Source organism: Nycticebus coucang, chromosome 10 (assembly GCF_027406575.1).
Source record: "Nycticebus coucang isolate mNycCou1 chromosome 10, mNycCou1.pri, whole genome shotgun sequence".
Taxonomy (NCBI): Eukaryota; Metazoa; Chordata; class Mammalia; order Primates; family Lorisidae; genus Nycticebus; species Nycticebus coucang.
This window is the reverse complement of record NC_069789.1, coordinates 115,397,222-115,418,770: the sequence shown is the minus strand read 5'-3', so window position 1 is coordinate 115,418,770 and position 21,549 is coordinate 115,397,222. Positions and strand designations below refer to the sequence as shown.

At 49.6% G+C, this 21,549-nt stretch overlaps 1 protein-coding gene across 1 annotated transcript in view; it reads left to right on the top strand.

Moving 5' to 3' along the window:
• The window catches only part of PRR12 (proline rich 12), a 31,564-nt gene extending 10,015 nt beyond the window's left edge, over positions 1-21,549 (top strand). The window contains exons 7-14 of the mRNA XM_053606572.1: positions 10,029-10,145; positions 10,379-10,512; positions 10,729-11,219; positions 17,507-17,632; positions 17,853-17,950; positions 19,987-20,133; positions 20,219-20,314; positions 20,572-21,549. Of these exons, the coding sequence (XP_053462547.1) occupies positions 10,029-10,145; positions 10,379-10,512; positions 10,729-11,219; positions 17,507-17,632; positions 17,853-17,950; positions 19,987-20,133; positions 20,219-20,314; positions 20,572-20,718 (1,356 nt within the window). The 3' untranslated portion in view covers positions 20,719-21,549. The remainder of the gene's footprint in view (positions 1-10,028; positions 10,146-10,378; positions 10,513-10,728; positions 11,220-17,506; positions 17,633-17,852; positions 17,951-19,986; positions 20,134-20,218; positions 20,315-20,571) is intronic.

Below are 21,549 nucleotides of genomic sequence, written 5' to 3'. Positions count from 1 at the left end.
TCTAACAGAGGACATGTAGTCCTCTGAGGTATTATTGGCATGTGTGTATGTGTGTGGAGCACCTGTAGGTAAGATAAAGTGATTGTGAACACTGATCGCAGGTACCCTGCTGTGGTCCCTAGGGACACAATAATGAACAAAGCAGATGAGGCCCTGGTTTAGGGAACACACTTTGTTTTTTTGTTTGTTTGTTTGTTTGTTTTTGAGACAGAGCTTCAAGCTGTCACTGTGGGTAGAGTGCTATGGCATCATAGCTCACAGCAACCTCCAATTCCTAGGCTCAAACGATTCTCCTGCCTCTGCCTCCCAAGTAGCTGGGACTACAGGCGCCTGCCATAATGCCCGACTATTTTTTGGTTGCAGCTGTCATTGTTTGGAGGGCCTGGGTTGGATTTGAGCCCGCCAACTCAGGTGTATATGGCTGGCGCCTTAGCCGCTCGTTTTTTTTTTTTTTGAGTCAGAGTCTCAAGCTATTGCCCTGGGTAGAATACTGTGGCATCACAGCTCACAGCAACCTCCAACTTTTGGACTTAAGTGATTTTCTTGCCTGAGCCTCCCAAGTAGCTGGGACTATAGGCACCCGACACAACGCCTGGCTATTTTTTTTTTTTTTTTGGTTGTAGTTATCATTGTTTGGCAGGCCCGGGCTGGATTCGAACCTGTCAGCTATGGTGTATGTGGCTGGCACCCTATCCACTTGAGCTACAGGCACCGAGCCAGGGAACACACTTAGTGACAACACTTTGTGATTTATCCTGTAGTGGTGGAAATGGGAGGCATTGACATATGTACTCACGAGTACGCATACACACCATCTGTGTGTCAACGTGTCAGGGGTATCTTTGATATTTTACATAGACCAGCCTAGTCACTATGTCTAGTTACTCTACCACAAGGAAACCATGGCTGCTGGGCCAAACCCACCCATTGCTTGTTTTTGTAAATGAAATTTTATTGGGCTGGGCGAGTGACTCATGCCTGTAATCCTAGCACTCTGGGAAGCCAAAGCAAGTGGATTGCTTGAGCTCACAAGTTCCAGACCAGCCTGAACAAAAAGAAGACCCCATCTCTACTAAAAATAGAAAAAAGTGGCTTGGCACCTGTAGCTCAACGGCTAGGGCGCCAGCAATAGACACCAGAGAGGGCGGGTTCCAACCCAGCCTGGGCCTGCCAAACAATAATGACAGCTATAACCAAAAAATAGCCAGGCGTTGTGGCAGGCTCCCGTAGTCCCAGGTACTTGGGAGGCTGAGGCAAGAGAATCACTTACACCCAAGAATTTGAGGTTGCTGTGAGCTGTGATGTCACAGCACTCTACTGAGGGTGACACAGTGAGACTCTGCCTCAAAAAAATAAAAAAGTAGAAAAAGTGAGCAAGAGGATTGCTTGAGACCGAGGGTTGGAGGTTGCTGTGAGCTATGATGACACCACAACATTCTACCCAGCTTGAGACTCTGTCTCAAAAAATAAATAAATAGGGGGCGGCGCCTGTGGCTCAGTCAGTAAGGCGCCAGCCCCATATACCGAGGGTGACAGGTTTAAACCCGGCCCAGGCCAAACTGCAACCAAAAAATAGCTGGGCGTTGTGGCGGGCGCCTGTACTCCCAGCTGCTTGGGAGGCTGAGGCAAGAGAATCACTTGAGCCCAGGAGTTGGAGGTTGCTATGAGCTGTGTGAGGCCACGGCACTCTACCGAGGGCCATAGAGTGAGACTCTGTCTCTACAAAAAAAAAAAAAAATAAATAAATAAATGAAAGAATAAATAAATAAAATTTGTTAGCCCATAGCCATGCGAATTCATTGACATCTACAAACTGTCTCCATACAGCAGAGAAGATGTATATTTTCTGTCTGGCCCTTTACAAAAAAAGGTTTGCCAACCTCTACAGATAGAGTTGGATCAGAGGATTATTATGAAAGATGCTTGATAAGGGAAGGTGACATCAGATACCTGTGTAATGCTTTGCATGAGGCAGAACAGGTGATCAGTAGCTTAGCTAGGAGTCCCTCTGATGGTGGCACTGAAAGCTAAGATCATTCTCCATATCAATCTTTGTCATTGACTGTGGCCTCTTATTGTCACATTTATTTATGTATTTATTTATTTATTTTTTGCAGTTTTGGCCAGGACTGGGCTTGAACCCATCACCCCCAGTATATGGGGCTGGCGCCTTATTCCTTGAGCCACAGGCGCTGCCCTATTTGTTTGTTTATTTAGAGACAGAGTCTCACTATGTCACCTGCAGTAGAATGCTGTAGCGTCACAGCTCACAGAAACCTCAAACTCTTCAGCTCAAGTGCTTCTCTTGCCTCAGCCTCCCAAGTAGCTGGGACTACAGGTGCCTGCCATAACACCCGTCTATTTTTCTTGTTGCAGTTGTCATTGTTGTATAGCTGGCCCAGCCTAGGTGTATGTGGTATAACCACTGTGCTATGGGCACTGAGCCCTATTGTCACTTTTAAATTAAATTAAAAGGCTGGGTGTGATGGCTCACGCCTATAATACTAGCACTCTGGGAGGCCAAGGCAGTTGGATTGCCCTGAGTTCGTTGGTTTGAGACCAGCCTGAGCAAGAGTGAAACCCCATCTCAAACGATAGCCGGGTGTTGTGGCAGGCACCTGTAGTCCCAGGTACTTGGGAGGCTGAGGCAAGAGGATCTCTTATGCCCAAGAGTTTGAAGTTGGCCCAGCGCCTGTGGCTCAAGTGGCTAAGGCGTCAGCCACATACGCTTAAGCTGGCGGGTTCGAATCCAGCCCCGGCCTGCCAAATAACAATGACGGCTACAATAAAAAAATAGCCGGGTATTGTGGCAGGTGCCTGTTGTCCCAGCTACTTGGGAGACGGAGGCAGAAGAATTGCTTGAGCCCAGAAGTTGGAGGTTGCTGTGAGCTGTGATGGCACGGCACTTTACCCAGGGCGACAGCTTGAGGCTCTGTCTCAAAACAAACAAACAAACAAGAAAAAGAGTTTGAGGTTGCTGTTAGCTGTGGCACCATGGCACTGTACCAAGGGTGACAAAGTGAGACTTTGTCTCGAAAAAAAAAAAAATTAGATTAAATTAAAATCTCAGGTGTTGTTCTTTCAGAAATATAGATGGAGGCTCCGTGCCTATGGCTCAAGTGGCTAAGGTGCCAGCCACATACACCTGAGCTGGCGGATTCCAAGTTGTTGTTTCAGCTGGCCTGCCAAACAACAATGACAACTGCAACCAAAAAATAGCCCGGCATTGTGGCAGGCGCCTGTAGTCCCAGCTACTTGGGAGGCGGAGGCAGGAGAATCCCTTGAGCCAAGGAGTTGGAGGCTGCTGTGAGCTGTGATGCCGGGGCACACTACCCAGGGCGACAGCTTGAGGCTCTGTCTCCAAAAAAAAAAAAAAAGAAAAAGAAAACGAAATATAGATGGAAAAACTGTGTTATGAATTAATTATAAGGAAAATAACTCCTATTACACTTTTTTCTTTGGTGTGTTTTATGGGGAGGACTTAATGTATTTTTCCCTGTGTTTTTTTTAATCAACTTTTATTGTGTGAAAAGTATAGCAAATAGAATAATAGAGCTGTGTGCACCCATTACTCAGCTTCTACCCTCATCACCTCCTAGTATTTCTGCCCCCACCCCACCCCACCAATCCCAGATTATATATTCTTATACCTTAATATCTTTTCAATATTCTTTCAGTACCTACAAAAGAACTTCCATAAGTGATATATAAATTAGAGTTATAAAGCAAAATGCTGGAATGAGCATCCATGACCCTCTCACCTAGCCCTGTATCCAGAATATTCCCAGTGCCTAAAGTCCCTGGTGTCCTCCTGTGTCCCCAGCCTCACCCCCTTAGCACCCTGTATGTGTTATTTCATTTTATCTGAACTGTTCCTAAGGTTGATTTGACCATCTGCACTAGACAGGTGAGGAAGATGTCAAACAAAAAGCAATGATTGAAATGTCTACTGTCGGGTGGTGCCTGTGGCTCAAGGAGTAGGGCGCCGGTCCCATATGCCGGAGGTGGCGGGTTCAAACCCAGCCCCGGTCAAAAAAAAAAAAAAAAAAACACAAAAAAAGAAATGTCTACTGTCAACTGGGCACAGTACCTCATGCCTATAATCCTAGCACTATGGATGACCGAAGCAGGTAGATTGCCTGAGCTCAGGAGTTCAAGACCAGCCTCAGCATGAGTGAGACCCTGTTGTTAAAAATAACTGGGTATTGTGACGTTGCCTATAGTCCCACTTGGGAGGCTGAGTCAAGAAGATCACTTGAGCTTAAGAGTGTGAGGTTGCCGTGAGCTATGACACCATGGAATGCTACCAAGGGTGACATAGTGGGACTCTGTCTCAAAAAAAAAAAAAATGTTGGCCAGGTGTGGTGGCTCACACCTGTAATCCTAGCACTCTGGGAGGCTGAAGCAGGTGGGTTCCCCTGAGCTCACAGGTTCGGAGACCAGCTTGAGCAAGAACGAAACATTGTCTCAAAAAAAAAAAAAAAAATACATATATATATATATATATGTCTACTGACACCCGAGAGATAGGACTCTGGACATGTCACAGTCAGAATGTGGTATGTTTTTATTTATTTCTTTATTTTTTGAGACAGAGTCTCACTGTGTTAGAGTGGTAGAGTGCTATGACATCATAGCTCACAGCAACCTCAAACTCTTGGGCTTAAGCCATTCTCTTGCCTTAGCCTCCCAAGTAGCTGGGACTACAGGTACCTGCCACAAGGCCTGGATGTTTTTTTTGTTCCATTTGTTATTGTTGTTTAGGTGGCCCAGGCCAAGTTTGAACCTGCCAGCCTGGGTGCATGTGGCCAGCACTGTAACCACTGTCCTATGGGCACTGAGCCAGTATGTTTTTTGTTTTTAAGAGACAGGTTATTGCTCTGTTACCCAGGCTGGGGTGTAGTAGTGCAGTGATAGCTCACTACAACCTCAAACTCTTGGGTTCAAGTGATCCTCTTGCCATAGCCTCCGGAGTTGCTGGGACTACAGGTGCATGTCACCAACACCTGGCTGATAATTTTTACTTTTTTTGTAAAGACAAAGTCTTGCAATGTTGCTCAAGCTGGTCTCAAACTTCCAGCCTCCAACAATCCTTCCACCTCAGCCTCCCAACATGCCGGGATTACAGGTACGAGCCACTGCACCTGGCCTTAACCACTTTTAAGTGTACAGTTCACTGCCATTATGGATATTTATTGTTGTGTAACTGCCACCACTGTCCATTCCCAAGTTTTATCTTTATAATCACCCTTCATTATATTATAGGGACTACTATTTTATAGAGAAGGAAATGGAGGTGCAGACTGGTAAAATCCTTCCTACTAAGGGTTATTATCCCCATTTTCCAGCCAGGGAAACTGGGTAAAGTAGCCTTCCCAGTCGGATACATAGCCAGCCATGCCAGCCCACATAACCCAGTGTCTCAGCCCCAGACTCATCTGTTCTCCATGTATGTTCTAGTCAAACATTGGCAGTTCCAATGGCTGATGCTACTGGGCTTCCAGCACTGGGTCAAATGAACAGGGCTCTAGTGCAGGGACCTTCACCATCCCCACTTTACAGATGGGGAAGTTCATGTTCAGAGAGAGGGAGTCTGTCTTCTGGCAGGTGCTGAGCTGGGATTGGAGCCAGAGCCATCTGATACCACTTTCCAGCTGGCATGGGACAGAGGATGGGGCCAGGCAAGGACTCAGATGCTTAAAATACAATTCAAGTATGTGTACTAATGGGGGATACAACCTCAAGCTACTTAGGCAGATACCAGGGGACTTCTTTTAGGGGCCTAGAGACGGGGCAAGTTGATATTTCTTTGATATTATCTTTGGTGTAGTTAAGGGCATAGCTTAACTGTTAACCTGACTGCCTCACCTCAAATCTTGACCACTTCTGAACTGGACTAGTGGGGAGCGTCAGTTTCCTCACCTGTAAATTGGGAGCTCTGTCATTATGGCACATCCTGTTCCATGACAATGGGTGGCACACAAAAGGTGCCTGTAAACATTTGCTTCTGTTACTGCTTTTGGTGAACTTGGGCAAGTCTTTGGTACAGGGAGTGGCAAGCTTTTTCTGTAAAGGGCCAGATAGCATTTCCATACGTGATTTCTGTCTCATATTTTTTTGTGGGTGTTTTTCTTTTTTTTCTTTGGACCATCCTATAAAAATGTAGATATCAAGTGGGCCCAGTGGCTCAAGCACTTTGGGAGGCTGAAGTGGGAGGATTGCTGAAGGCCAAGATTGGAGATTAGACCTTTGACTTTATAAGATAATAGGAAAATTAACTGAGTATGGTGGCTCTGTAGTCCCAGCTACTGGAGAGGTTGAGGCAGGAGGATGGCTTGAGTCCAGGAGTTTGAGAATGTTGTGAGCTATGATGACACCAGTGCACTCTACCCTGGGGCAACAGAGTGAGACCCCCCCCATCCCTCAGAAAATAATAGGAAAATTAACTGAGTATGGTGGCTCTGTAGTCCCAGCTACTGGAGAGGTTGAGGCCGGAGGATGGCTTGAGTCCAGGAGTTTGAAAATGTTGTGAGCTATGATGACACCAGTGCACTCTACCCTGGGGCAACAGAGTGAGACCCCCCCATCCCTCAGAAAATAAATGTAGAGGGCGGTTCCCGTAGCTCAGTGGGTAGGGCCCCATCCACATACACCAAGGCTGGTGGGTTCAAACCTGGCCATGACCAACTAAAACAACAATGGCAGCTGCAAAAAGACCCAAAACCAAACAAATAGCAATTAATGATCTTTTAACATTAAGTGAGATATTATTAAGAGAAAATCCTAGTGGCTCGGCACCCTCAGCACAGTGGTTATGGCACCAGCCACATACACCGAGGGTGGTGGTTAGAACCCAGCCTGGGCCAGCTAAACAATTGCAACGAAATAATAGCCGGCCGGCAGTACCTGTGCCTCAGTGAGTAGGGTGCTGGCCTCACTGCAACAAAAAATAGGCGGGTGTTGTGGCGGGTGCCTGTGGTCCCAGCTACTCGGGAGGCTGAGGCAAGAGAATCACCTAAGCCCAAGAGCTGGAGGTTACTGTGGGCTGTGATGCCACGGCACTCTACCGAGGGCAACATAGTAAGAGTCTGTCTTTTAAAAAAAAGAAAGAAAATGCTAGTAAGACATTTTATATCCTTTTCTGTGTCCCATACCTTCAAAATCCAGTGTATATTTTATACTCACTATGCATATCAATTGGACCAGCCACATTTCAAATACTCCAGGGCCCTGTGTGGGGAGGGGCTGTTAAATTGGACAATGTGGGGCTAGCTCGCCCTTTAACTGCTGTTTTCCTATATGTAAAATGGGAGCATTATCTCCCTTCTGGGGATTATTGTGAGGATTCAGCATGTTAGAATTGACTGGGTGGAGAAGAGTATGAGGGGGGCAGTCCAGACAATAGGAGGGGCCTGTGCAAAGGCCCCATAGTGAGGGGAGAAACCTGACATGTTTGTGGTGCGTGAAGATGCAAGGTGTTGAATGGCTACATAGTGAATACTGGGGCTGGAATTGTTGGCAGTGGACAGGTGATTCCAGACTTCAGAAGCTGTGATGAGATCCTTGGGTGCTGTCAAAGACATCAGGCTATGTGCTTTTCTAGGAGAGACAGATGACTGAGGTAGTGCCCATCTCCTTTGTTCTGTGACTGAATCCACAGTTAACGGGACCTTGCAGCTTTCTTATTAATACCATACCTGAGAGCTTCTAGTTGCCTCTTGCTGCTTGTGCTATATGTCTTAGGTAATCACAGTTCTGATTGTTGGGAGAGAATCTGATTGGTCCTGCTCAGCATTTGGAGCAATGACGGGGTCAGCGATTTGTCAGGGCTTCCATCAGGGAGGGCCTGTGAGCAAGACAGCCTTCCTAGTGACTGGCAGTGGGTGTGGTCAGTGATTTGATTGGGATGAGGAGAGACAAGAGTAGGGGCTGGGGACTGACTGGTCCCCTGATTGGGAAATGAGTGAGGATGATGTCAGAGTCAACCCAAATGATTAGGGTGGGGGTCCTGCAAGAGCCATGTGGAGGAAGGCACCAAGCCCAGTAAGGATGTGGTGAGCTAGTGGGGCCCAACCCCAGCCAGAGAGTCAGCAGGTCCTCAGAGGAAGCAGATGGGGAGTGGGAGGGGAGCACAGAGAGGCAAACTACCCTGGTTGGGGGAAATGCTCTGATGGCTTCCTCAAAGGCTTCTGAGAACTAAAACAGGGAGTATCATATTCCCATTGAATGGAAAGGGCACCTCTGTATATGCCAAAGCTGGGCTCAGGAAGTCTGGGATTTGTCTGCTGAGCTTTGAGGGGTCTTAATGGCCTGCTGGGCAAGGTACAGGAGAAGGAAGAGGAAACTGAGCCAGAGTCTCTCTGCCAGGCTGAGTTGTGTGCATCTGGAGCCCTAGAAGGTTTTGGAGCAAATAGGATATGCTCTAAATAGATTTTTTCATCCTTGGGCCTCTGACCTGGCCCCTGAGGTCACCAGGAAGGAGATTAGGGAACTGTGCGGTAGCTTGGTATAAAAGACAGGGGATCAGGGCACATTGTCTTATCTTCCTTTACTTTAGTATGAGACTTTGGCCCTGGCTGATCCTAGACACCAAAAATGTGAGTGTGAAAGCGGTTTGTCCAAAACCAAGAGTAGACAGCCAGTACCTGGCAGGCAGGCCCTATGGTACAGCCGATGCCTGTGACAGACTTCACTAATCAGTCCCTGAACTTATTACTGCTGAGCATGGTACTCAAGGCAGCCATGACTAATCAATTGGTATTATCCTCTGAATCCTGTTGATCATTTGACATTTGACTGGATTCTTTGAACACAAGGATTACCCTGTCATTTTTCTCTGGGCTGTCACAGTGTCTAGTGCACATTTCTCACTTTGTCCTTATTCTTTATCCTGCCAGTTGCTCATGTAGGCCTCTCTTAGAGACATTTCTTTCTAGGAACTCTTTTCAGCATTTATCACCTCTTCCAGGAAACATTCTTGGATTCAGATCGAATTTGAGGTCCCTCCTCTAGGCTTCCATGGTATCCAGGGGGTTGGCTTGCGCTCTTCCTTTTTGTACCTGTGTCTGCCTCCTCTGTTGTCGCCTTCCCTCCCCAAGGTCTAATTCATGTCCTTTGATTGGACCAGCTGGGGCATACTGTGTGGTGGTGGTGGGTGTCTAATAGTGGGGGGAAACCTTTCTATCACTATGTTTTCCCCAATGTGGATATGCTGAAGACATAGTCTCAGGTAACCTGTCCCCTGTCCTTGGCGCAAGCCACAAACTCACCCTGTTTTGTTAATTTCTTTGTCTCACTTGTAACCTCCATAAAGAAAGCCCATAAATGCCTCGTGTTGGTGTCTCAGTCCCTTTGGGCTGCTGTGCCACTAGAATACCTTACATTGGGTGGCTGTGAAGCAACAAAACTTTGTTTCTGACAGTTCTAAAAGCTAGAAAGTCCAAGATCAGGGTGCCAACAGATCCACGTATGGTGAGGGCCTGTTCCTTAGGTGGTGCCTTCTCACTGTGCCTGTGAAGGGATGAGGGAGCTCTGAGGATGCTTTTATGAAAAGGTCACCAATCATGTCCATGAGGGCTCCATCCTCATGACCTAATAACCTCCCAGAAGCCCCACGTCCTAACACTGTCACCTTGGTTATTAGGTTTCCACCTGTGAACTTTAGGAGGACACAGACATTGAAACCATGAGCAGTGGGTCTTGTTCACCACTGTGCCCCAGCATCCAGTACATTACCTATACTATCATACTATGAAGTGACAATCATTGAAACCCTGTAGCACAAGAACGAGCAGCCTGGTGAAGATGCTGAGTGGGCAGGAGGAGGACAGGGCCAGGTTCAAGCTGCACCCAGGGCTGAGGACATCATGAGTAGAAGATATTTGTCAGTAGATGAATGAGGCTGGTTGATGACTATGCCTTTTCTCTAAGGGAGTGGTGGGTGAGGGAGGCTGGAGGGCCTGGGATTAGGGGTGAGAGGTGCAGAAACGGGCTGACCCTGCTGGCGTTGCCTCACCCCTCCTCTTCAGCTGGCGTTGCAGACGGGGCGTGAGCCACCACCGATCTGGCGAGTCCAGAAAGCCCTCCTACAGAAATTCACTCCAGAGATCAAGGATGGCCAGAGGCAGTTTTGTGCCACCAGTAACGTAAGCCTGCAGAGGGGAATAACGACTTGGGGGCCTCTAGGGAGGGTGTCCCTCACACATGGATTTGACTCACTCTTGCTCTTAAAATGTGTCTGGAAGGGGGTCTCCAGCACCAGCTCCTGGCAGGCTTCAGGGTGGCTGCCGTGGTGGCCCAGAGAAGGTGGAAGGCTTGTGTGTCGGGCTGCTTGGCTAGGGGGATAAGAACTTCGTCATGTGCCTCTTTCCTTCCATAGTATTTGGGGTATTTTGGGGATGCGAAAAACCGCTACCAGCGCCTCTATGTGAAGTTCCTAGAAAATGTCAACAAGAAGGATTATGTGAGGGTCTGTGCTCGGAAACCCTGGCACCGGCCTCCAGTGCCAGTAAGGTACAGTGGGGGATGGGGGACAGGTGGCACACAGGGCTCACGGGCATGGGGATAGAACCCACAAGGGTGAAGTAGAGTAAGGGAAGGAAACAGACACTCAGAAAGGGGGAGCAGAGACCTAGAAAGAGGGGTATAAGAGCAAAAGGGGGGCCCAGGGAGGAGGATTTGGGTTTCTAGGTGGCTGCTGACTGCAGTTCCAACTCCAATCCCTTCTAGACGCTCTGGACAGTCCAAGAACCCTGCATCTGCCGGGGGCAGCTCTGCACTTCCTCCCAAGGTCCCAGCGCCCCCTCCCAAGCCTGAGACCCCTGAGAAGACAACATCTGAGAAGCCCCCAGAGCAGAAGCCTGAGACAGCCGTGCCTGACCCCCCTGCCCCTGAGAAGCCCTCTCTACCTCGACCTGTCGAGAAGGAGAAGGAAAAGGAGAAAGAAAAGGAGAAGGAGAGAGTGATGCGTGGGGAGCGGCTGTTGCGCGGAGAGCGGGGCACGAGTGGGCGGCAGGCACGGCCTGAGCGGAGCCTCACCACAGGACAGCCTACCACTTCCCGACTGCCCAAGGCCCGGCCCACCAAAGTGAAGGCTGAGCCACCCCCTAAGAAGAGGAAGAAATGGCTGAAGGAAGCAGCAGGCAACCCCTCGGCTGGTGGGGGCCCGCCAGGCAGCTCTTCAGACTCGGATTCATCTCCTGGAGCTCCCAGTGAGGATGGTGAGTCCCAAGGCAAGGCTGGGTAGGTAGGAGGTGGGGAAAGTGACGTGAGCTTTTGGAAGAGGCTCAAGTAAGGACTGTCCAGAAGTTTGCAGGTAGCCTTGGCAGGACCGTAACAAGTTACAAAAAAATAGCACTAGGCTCGGCACCTGTGGCTCAAGCAGCTAAGGCGCCAGCTGCATACACCTGAGCTGGTGGGTTCAAATCCAGCCTGGGCCCCCCAAAAAACAATGACAGCTGCAACCAAAAAATAGCTGGGCACTGTGGTGGGGGCCTGTAATCCCAGCTACTTGGGAGGCAGAGTTAGGAGAATAGCTTGAGCCCAAGAATTGGAGGTTGCTGTGAACTGTGATGCCGTGGCACTCTACCCAGGGAGACAGCTTGAAGCTCTGTTTCAGAAAAAACAAAGCAACACGGGCGGTGCCTGTGGCTCAAAGGGATAGGGCGCCAGCCCCATATGCCAGAGGTGGCGGGTTCAAACCCAATCCTGGCCAAAACTGGAAGAAAAAACAACAGCACTAGCTTTTGGTTCTGTGATATCCAGCTGCTTGATAGGCTGTCTTCTAAGTACTGGATGGATGTTAACAAGTTCAATTTTTGTAAGTCTTAGAAGGTAGATATTACTTTTATTATCTTCATATACAGATGAGGAAACTGAGGCCCCAAAAGAGTGATACATAGCCCATACTGGGTGCCGCACCAGAGTGGGATTGCAGCCAGTCGTGCCAAGAGTACATCGCACTCTTGTCTCATAATGGGTGGGTTGTGAGAGTTCAGGAAGATGTGGGACTAGTGCCTATCATGGAAGCCAGTGATGATGGTGTGACTCGGGACTCTGACAAAGGAGCATAACTTCTTTTTGCAGTAAAATGGGTTACTAATAGACAAGGGCTATAGGAGAGTGCTTGCTAATAGGTACCATGTGTGAGCTCCATGCCTGCCCAGTACACTGCTGTACGTCCAGGCCTTAGAATGATGCCTGGTTTGTGGTGGCAATAACAATTAGAAAAATAAGGCTCGGTGCCTGTGGCTTAAGCAGCTCAGGTGCCAGCCACATACACCTGAGCTGGCAGGTTCGAATCCAGCCTGGGCCCACCAAATAACAGTGATGGCTGCAACCAAACAAAAAAAAATAGCTGGGTGTTATGGCAGGCGCCTGTGGTCCCAGCTACTTGGGAGGCGGAGGCAGGAGAATCGCTTGAGCCCAAGAGTTGGAGGTTACTGTGAGCTATGAGGCTTATTACAAAAATAAGTGTATGTACACATATGTAAAGGTTGTTTGTTATTCCTTTTGAGACAGGCTCTCGCTTTGTTTCCCCAGGCTAGAGGTAGTGATGTTATCATAGCTCGCTGCAACCTCGAACTCCTGAGTTTAAGCCATCTTCCTATCTCAGCCTTCTGAGTAGCTAGGACTAGGCATGTGCTGCCACACCTGGCTAATTTTTTCTATTTTTAATAAGAGATAGGGTCTTGGTCTTGCTCAGGCTGGTCTGGAACTCCTGGCTTAAGTGATTCTCCCTTGGCCTCCTGAGTGCCAGGATTATAGGTGTGAGCTGCTGCACCCAGCCCATGTATATAAATTTTAAATATCTAGCACTCTAGGAGCCCAAGACAGGATGGCTTGAACTCATGAGTTTGAGACCAGACTGAGCAAGACTGAGACTCTGTCTCTAAAAAGAATAGCCTGGCATTGTGGCAGGCACCTATAGTCCCAGCTACTTGGGAGGCTGAGGCAAGAGGATTTCTTGAGCCCAAGAGTTTGAGGTTGCTGTGAGCTATGATGCCATGGCACTCTACTGGGAACGAGAAAGTGAGACTCTGTCTAAAAAAAAAGATTTATTTAAAAATAGTAGCTCATTGGGCGGCGCCTGTGGCTCAGTGAGTAGGGCGCCAGCCCCATATGCCGAGGGTGGTGGGTTCAAACCCAGCCCCGGCCAAACTGCAACCAAAAAATAGCCGGGCGTTGTGGCAAGGTGCCTGTAGTCCCAGCTGCTCAGGAGGCTGAGGCAAGAGAATCACGTAAGCCCAAGAGTTAAGAGGTTGCTGTGAGCCGTGTGATGCCACGGCACTCTACCCGAGGGCGGTACAGTGAGACTCTGTCTCTACAAAAAAAAAAAAAAAAAAAAAGTAGCTCATTTTTACTCTGTGCTTATCATGTGCCAGGCATCATTTTAAGCATTTACATGTTGGCTTACTTTATCTTCATATAAACTCTGGGAGGGCCAGTGGCTCAAACCTGTAATCCTAGCACGTTGGGAGGTGGAGGCAGAAGGATTGCTTGAGGCCAGCCTAGGCAATAGTGAGATGGGGAGCCACCAAAAAAAAAAAAAAATTAGCTGGGCATAATGCCACACACCTATAGTCCCAACTACTTGTGAGGCTGAAGCAGGAAAATTGCTTGAGCCCAGGAGTTTGAGGTTGCAGTGAGCTATAAGGATGCCCACACTAGCCTGGGTAACAGAGCAAGAGCCTATCTAGGTATAGTGTTGGGGTAGCTGGGTTTTTTTGAGACAGAGCCTCAAGCTGTCACCCTGGATAGAGTGCTGGGGCATCACAGCTCACAGCAACCTTCAATTCCTGGGCTCAAGTGAGTCTCCTGCCTCTGCCTCCCAAGTAGCTGGGACTACAGGCGCCCATCACAACACCCTGCTTTCTTTTTTGGTTGCAGCCATCATTGTTTGGCAGGCCTGGGCTGGATTCAAATCCGCCAACTCAGGTGTATGTGGCTGGTGCCTTAGCCGCTTGAGCCACAGGTGCTGAGCCTGGGGTAGCTGTTTTAACAGAGACTAGAAATACAGCAAGTAAAATGGGAGATGTGGAATTCTTTTTTTTTTTTTGAGACAGAGCCTCAAGCTGTCACCCTGGGTAGAATGCCATGGCATCACAGCTCACAGCAACCTTTAACTCCTAGGTTCAAGAGATTCTCCTGCCTCCACCTCCCAAGTAGCTGGGATTACAGGCACCCACCACAGCGCCCGGCTATTTTTTGGTTGCAGCCATCATTGTTGTTTGGCGTGCCCAGGCTGGATTCGAACTCGCTAGCTCAGGTGTATGTGGCTGGTGCTTTAGCCTCTTCAGCCACAGGCGCCGAGCCAGAGATGTGGAATTCTTTTTCCATCAAAGCTCTGATGAAGGCAGAAGGTTTGTAGAAAATAAGTCTCTTTGGCTCAGCTCCTGTAGCTCAGCGGCTAGGGCGCCAGCCACATACATCGGAGCTGGTGGGTTTGAATCCAGCCTGGGCCTGCCAAACAACAACTGAACCAAAAAGGCAGGCACCTGTAGTCCCAGCTACTTGGGAGGCTGAGGCGCAAGAGAATCGCTTAAGCCCAAGAGTTTGGGGTTGCTATCAGCTCTGATGAGGACAACAAAGTGAGCCTGTGTCTCAAAAAAAAAAAAAGAAGGCGGCGCCTGTGGTTCAGTGAGCAGGGCGCCGGCCCCATATACCGAGGGTGGCGGGTTCAAACCTGGCCCCAGCCAAACTGCAACAAAAAAATAGCCGGGCGTTGTGGCAGGCGCCTGTAGTCCCAGCTACTCGGGAGGCTGAGGCAGGAGAATCGCCTAAGCCCAGGAGTTGGAGGTTGCTGTGAGCTGTGTGACGCCACGGCACTCTACCGAGGGCAAGAAAGTGAAACTCCGTCTCTACAAAAAAAAAAAAAAAGAAAGAAGAGTCTCTTTTTTAAGGTTTTCTAGGGTCCCAGTTTCTTTCCCTCTTATTGGTCATCTCCCCCCCTTGTTGCTGTGTCCTCTGACCAGTGGTCATTTACAGCTCAGAAGTTCCACAACTGCAGGCTTGCTAGTAAGAAGCAGCATAAGGGCAAGCAAATGGTCTGATCTTCCTTGTTATTTATTTATTTATTTATTTTTGAGACAGAGTCCACTCTGTTGCCCTGGGTTAGAGTGCCATGTGTTAGCTTAGCTCACAGCAACCCCAAACTCCTGGGTTCAATTGATCCTTCTGCCTCAGCCTCCCAAGTAGCTGGGACTACAGGTGCCTGCCACCACACCTGGCTGAATTTTTCTAGTTTTACTAGAGATAGGAGGGTCTTGCTATTACTCAGGCTGGTCTCCAGGTCCACAACTCAAGGGATCCTCCTGCCTCAGCCTCCCAGAGTGGTAGAATTACAGGTGCAGGTGTGAGCCATTGCACCTGGCCCTGACTTTTTTATTTTATTTTATTTTAATTAATTAATTAAAAAATTTTTTTTGAGACAGCCTCACTCCCATCACCCTGGGTAGAGTCACTTGCAGCAACCTCAAATTCCTGGGCTTAAACAATCCTCTTTCCTTAGCTTCCCAGTAGCTGGGATGGGACTATAGGTGTGGGCCACTAGGCCCAGCTTTTCTTTTTTTTTTTTTAGTAGGGATGGGTTGTGGGGATTGGTCTTGCTCTTGCTCAGGCTGGTCTTGAACTCCTGTGCTTGAGCATTCCACTGGCCCCAGCCTCCCAGAGTGCTAAAGATTACAGGTGAGAGCCATCGCCCAGCCATGACCGTTTATTTTTATTATTTTTTTTGAGACAGAGTCTCATTATGTCGCCTTTGGTAGAGTGCTGTGGTGTCACAGCTCAGAGCAACATCCAACTCTTGGATTTAAGCGATTCTCTTGCCTCAGCCTCCCCAAGTAGCTGGGACTACAGGCGCCCGCCACAATGCCCAGCTATTTTTTGTTGCAGTTGTTTAGTTGGTCCAGGCCCAAACCCGCCACCCGTGGTGTATGTGGCTGGCGCCATAACCACTGTGCTACTGGCGCTGAGCCAGCCATGACCTTTTAAATAAAAGTATCAGATCTGGGATGTCCTAGGGCCTGTTTTCTCACATCCTATTGGCCACATGGTCATTTGTAACTGCAAGGGAGCCTAGGAAATGTAGTTTTCTTCTTGGCAGCCCATGCTTGGCAGGCTATGGAAACAGCTGGGCCAGGTGAAGGTGGGGCTGGAAAGGAAATTTACTAAAGGCCCAGATTTGCAGGTTCTTTCTTTCTTTCCTTTTTCTTTTTTTGATTTGCAGGTCTTTTCCTTTCCCACCTTTGGTTTTCTTTTTTTTCTAAACAGGTGTACTTGTTGGTGATTGCATGCAAATCACCATCCAATCCACCTATTTAACATGTAGAATGTAGTGGTTTTATTGCTTCTCATTCAATATCTCTGGCTTGCCAGGCTCCCATGGTGTTCCAGGGAGCATAAAGCCTTCCCTGTGGCCATCCACAGGCTTCCCCCACCATCCTCATATCCCACTGAGTTCCTTGTCCTGGTTTCCCTATCTTACGGACAGCTCCTCTGGACACCCAGACCATCCTTGCCATCCTCGCCTCTTTTCTTTCTTTTTTTTTTTTTTTTTTTGTAGAGACAGAGTCTCACTTTATCGCCCTTGGTAGAGTGCCGTGGCCTCACACAGCTCACAGCAACCTCCAGCTCTTGGGCTTAAGCGATTCTCTTGCCTCAGCCTCCCGAGTAGCTGGGACTACAGGCGCCCGCCACAACGCCCAGCTATTTTTTGGTTGCAGTTTGGCCGGGGCCGAGTTTGAACCCGCCACCCTCGGTATATGGGGCCGGCGCCTTACCGACTGAGCCACAGGCGCCGCCCCCATCCTCGCCTCTTTTCCTTTTCTACCTCTCTCACATTCACAGCTGGATAGTCTCTAGTCCTGCCCCATCTCACCTGACTGTCCCATCCCCTCTACTCTTTGCCATACCCCACAGCTAGCTCAAATCATCCTCTGCCCCAGCTTTGTATCCTGTCCTACAACCCTGATCCAGCTTCATCCTTTCCTCCATCCTAGACTGGAGGCTAGGTCCATTGTCCTAGCCTCCAGTCTCATCCCTCTAGTGCTAGGGGTCCTCAGACTTTTTAAACGAGGGGCCAGTTCACTGTCCCTCAGACCATTGGAGGGTCCTAGCACCAATCACCAATCAGTCTTGCCTGCTATGATCTAATCTTTCTGATTTGATTCATTGTTTTAGAAACCAACTACACTGTTCTTTAGACTTAATAAAAGGTACACTGAACTAGACAAAGTTCCTAGGCCCAGAATGTTCTTCCCTATTACTCAAGACTCAGCTTTTTTTTGACGTTGAGCAAGGCTGAGTCAGATGTCTGCTGTGAGCTCCTTGCAGTGCCTGCAGTTATACTGTGAGGACACGTTGCACTGGTGTTTCCCTGTCCGTCTTGCTCCGTAGACTTGGACTTCCCTTATAGCAGGGATTTCTCTCCTGTTTAGAAGCGTGTCTGCTGCACAAGTGGCCTCAGAGGGAGTTGGAATAAAGAGCTCATGTTCTATTTTTCCCACAGAGCGGGCAGTTCCTGGGCGTCTGCTCAAGACCCGGGCAATGCGGGAGATGTACCGGAGCTATGTGGAGATGTTGGTGAGCACGGCACTTGACCCAGACATGATCCAAGCCCTGGAGGACACGCATGGTGAGCTGAGGCCTGGGTAGGAGGGGGCTGGAGGCTGGACCTCTGGGTCTGAGGGAGGAGGGACTGGGGGCCTGGACCCTTGAGTCTGAGGCAGGGGTTGTTGGCTTAGGTTCCTGGATCTGAGCAAGAAAGGGATCTGGCAACCCAGGCTTTCTGACCCCTCCTTGGCCCTGTGCATTGTGGGCCTGTGTGTCTTCTGACATCCTGTCATGCCTTTCAGATGAACTGTACCTGCCACCCATGCGGAAGATAGATGGCCTCCTGAATGAGCACAAGAAGAAAGTCCTGAAGCGGCTGTCGCTGAGCCCAGCCCTGCAGGTGTTTGGGGGTCAGGGCAGGATGTGGGATGGGGATGGGCAGGCATGGAGAAGACTTTTCAATGGCAGCTGCTCTGGTAGAGACATCACTGAAAGGGGATTCTTCTACTGGGCTCAGCTGGGAGGAAAGTGGAGGTCAGGACTGTGAGGGGAGGTCCCTGGGTCCCCACAGCCCTGAAGGTACAGGTGGAGGGGAGCTGTGGACCTCAGTATGGTGGGGGACTGTTGGGAAGGCCCAACAGAGCACAGCTATGGGATCGAGCCTGGAGGCAGGTGTAGGCATCCTTATGGCTTCCTCACTGACATGAACAGGCTCTTAGCATTCTAGGCCTCAGTGTTAAGAAGTCATCTATGTGTTGGGCGGTGCCTGTGGCTCAGTCGGTAAGGCACCGGCCCCATATGCCGAGGGTTGCGGGTTCAAACCTGGCCCCGGCCAAACTGCAACCAAAAAATAGCCGGGCGTTGTGGCGCATGCCTGTAGTCCCAGCTGCTCGGGAGGCTGAGGCAAGAGAATCGCTTAAGCCCAGGAGTTGGAGGTTGCTGTGAGCTGTGTGAGGCCACGGCACTCTACCGAGGGCCATAAAGTGAGACTCTGTCTCTACAAAAAAAAAAAAGGAAGAAGAAATCATCTATGTGGTTTCCCTTCTGGAATAGCCCAAGGTTCAGGGATGGAATGTTAGGATGTGGCTCTCTGACACGGCATTAATTTAACTCTGAGGATTCTGGTACTGAGAATTTTGGGATAGAAAGTCAGGGAATCTCAGAATTCCAAGAAAGTTTGACTTGAGGAATGTGTTCTGAGAATTCTGGAACAGATTTTAGGCTTGCATTGAGAACTCTGGGATAGAGTATTAGACTGGCACTGAGGTGGCTCAGAAAATACAGTAGGAAATGTTAGAGTGACTCTAAGAATTCTGGGTGGAATCTTACTTTCACTCAGAATTCTAGGTGGGATGTTGGGACAACTAAGAATTCTGAGATGGATTGTTCAGCTGGCACTGAGAATTCTAAGATAGGATATTATACTTGCTCTGCAAATTTGGGGATAGAGTATTAGATGCCTTGGAAAACTGAATAGATGTGGGTTCTGAAAACACTGGAGGTTGGGTCTAGTCATCAATTCTGGGACAGACTGTGAGGCAAGCACTGAGTGAGGACCTTGGCTGGGCTGTTATGCTAGGATTAAAAATTCACATATAGGGCAATGCCTGTGGCTTAAAGGGGTAGGGCGCCCACCCCATACACGGGAGGTGTCGGGTTCAAACCAGCCTCAGCAAAAAAAAAAAGAAAAGGAAGAAAGGGGCAGCGCCTGTGGCTCAGTTGGTAAGGCGCCGGCCCCATATACCGAGGGTGGTGGGTTCAAACCCGGCCCCCGCTGAACTGCAACCAAAAAATAGCCGGGCGTTGTGGCGGGCACCTGTGGTCCCAGCTACTCGGGAGGCTGAGGCAAGAGAATCGCTTAAGCCCAGGAGTTGGAGGTTGATGTGAGCTGTGTGATGCCAGGGCACTCTACCGAGGGCCATAAAGTGAGACTCTGTCTCTACAAAAAAAAAAAAAAAAGAAAAGAAAGAAAAATGCCGCCTCCTCAATTCACATATAGAATATTAGAATAGGTCTCAGAACTATGGGCTGTTAGTTTGGTGCTAAAATTCTGGGATTGAATGGCAGTGAGGATTTTATGATGGAATTTTAAGTGACTTAGAATTTGGGGCAGAAGTTTAGGCTAGCCCTAAGATTCTAGGATCGGTGGTTAGGCTGGCGCTGAGGATTCTGGGATAAAATGTTGGTTGGTTCTGGGCATTCTGGGTAGAAAGTGGTATGTCTGTGAGTCCTACGCTAGGTCAGAAAGCATGGTGTAAGTGTTACCAGATAGGTCCACGTTCTTCTGTTCTTTGAGGAGACTAAGACCCTGGACCCTCTTCTGATTTAAAGCCTGGGGGAAACTGAGGCACGTGATGACCAGGAGAGCTGATGACTGTTGAGTTTGAGGGGTGTGGGTCCAGGGAGGTGTCCTGCTGACCCATTGGTTTCCCACAGGATGCCCTGCACACGTTCCCTCAGCTGCAAGTGGAGCAGAGTGGGGAGGGCTCCCCAGAGGATGGAGCCGTGCGGCTGCGGCCAGCTGGGGAGCCCTACAACCGCAAGACGCTCAGCAAGCTCAAGAGGAGCGTGGTCCGAGCCCAGGTAGGGGCCATGCCAAGCTGGGGGCCGAAGGGTCTGGCCAGCAGCAGGCCAGGGAGGCTGAGGTATGTCCCTTCCATCTGCCCAGGAGTTCAAAGTGGAGCTGGAGAAGTCAGGCTACTACACGCTTTACCACTCACTCCACCACTATAAATACCACACCTTCCTGCGCTGCCGAGACCAGGTGAGCCCCGCTTGCAGCATCTGTCACCCAGGGATTCCAATCTTCATAATCTCCTTCCTCAGACCCAGGGGTCTGGGCTCCCAGCCCCCTCCTCTCTCAATCCCAGTAGTCCAAGCCCCCAGTCTCTCCTCCCTCAGTCCCAGGGGACCAAGTTATCCCGGCCCATCCTCCCTGAGCCCTGGGGTCTAGCCTCCAGCCGCCTCCCTCTGCAGAGGCTGGTGTCCCACTCTCCCCAGCTCCATGTTTAACCCTTGCAGACCCTGGCCATTGAAGGCGGTGCTGAGGACCTGGGCCAGGAGGAGGTGGTCCAGCAGTGCATGCGGAACCAGCCGTGGCTGGAACAGCTTTTTGACTCCTTCAGTGACCTGCTGGCCCAAGCACAGGCCCACAGCCGTTGTGGGTGACCCCAACCCCTGCCTGATGCGGGGGTGCCTCCTCCATGAACCAAGAATTGGGACAGGACTATGTCCTCAGGAGCTAATCCCTGTGCTCAGTGGCCAGGGAAAGTGGGGGTGGGTCTTTGGTCAGGATGTGTCCATGCTGCCCCCCAGGGCAGGGTTCAGAGTTCGACTCTTCCCGTCTCCCAGTTCCCCTCTGCTCCTTCCCATTACTCCCACTGTTCGTGTACAGAGAAATTATTTATATATATGTATAAATGTCTATTTAGTAACGGTTTCCCTCTCCCCTTGCCCTACCCCACCCTCCACAGCCACAGCCCTGCCCCCTTCACCTTGTACATAATGTATAGGAAAAGTCTATGTATGGTTGAGGGGGGTGGGGCAGCTTCAGAGAGCTGGGGGACTCCCTCCCCCACAAGTCCCCCCCTATTAGGCCAAGATTTGCTAAAGGCCATTCCCTCCCCAGGGCATTCGGCGTCGGGTGGGAGGGGGAAAACGAATCTTGTTAATTATTTTTAATCTTATTTATTGTATATACCTGGGGTAGGGGGCTGGGAGGTAGAGGAGGGAGAAGGGTCCCCTCTCTCTGCCTCCCACTCCTTTTCTACAGCAATTTGTCTGTGTCTGTCCCCTACTTTTGGCCCCCCCCCATTGTTGTCTGGATGTGGTTCTATTTTTTATGGGTTTCCTCTCCCTGCGCCTTTCTCTCTGCCTCCCCCCCGCCCCACTCCTACCACCCTTTGTCTCTTGCTCTTTCTTGGGCTTCTGTACAACTCAACTTGTATACACTGTGTACACACAACCAGCCAAACGAAAACCCAACAGCAAACACTTTAA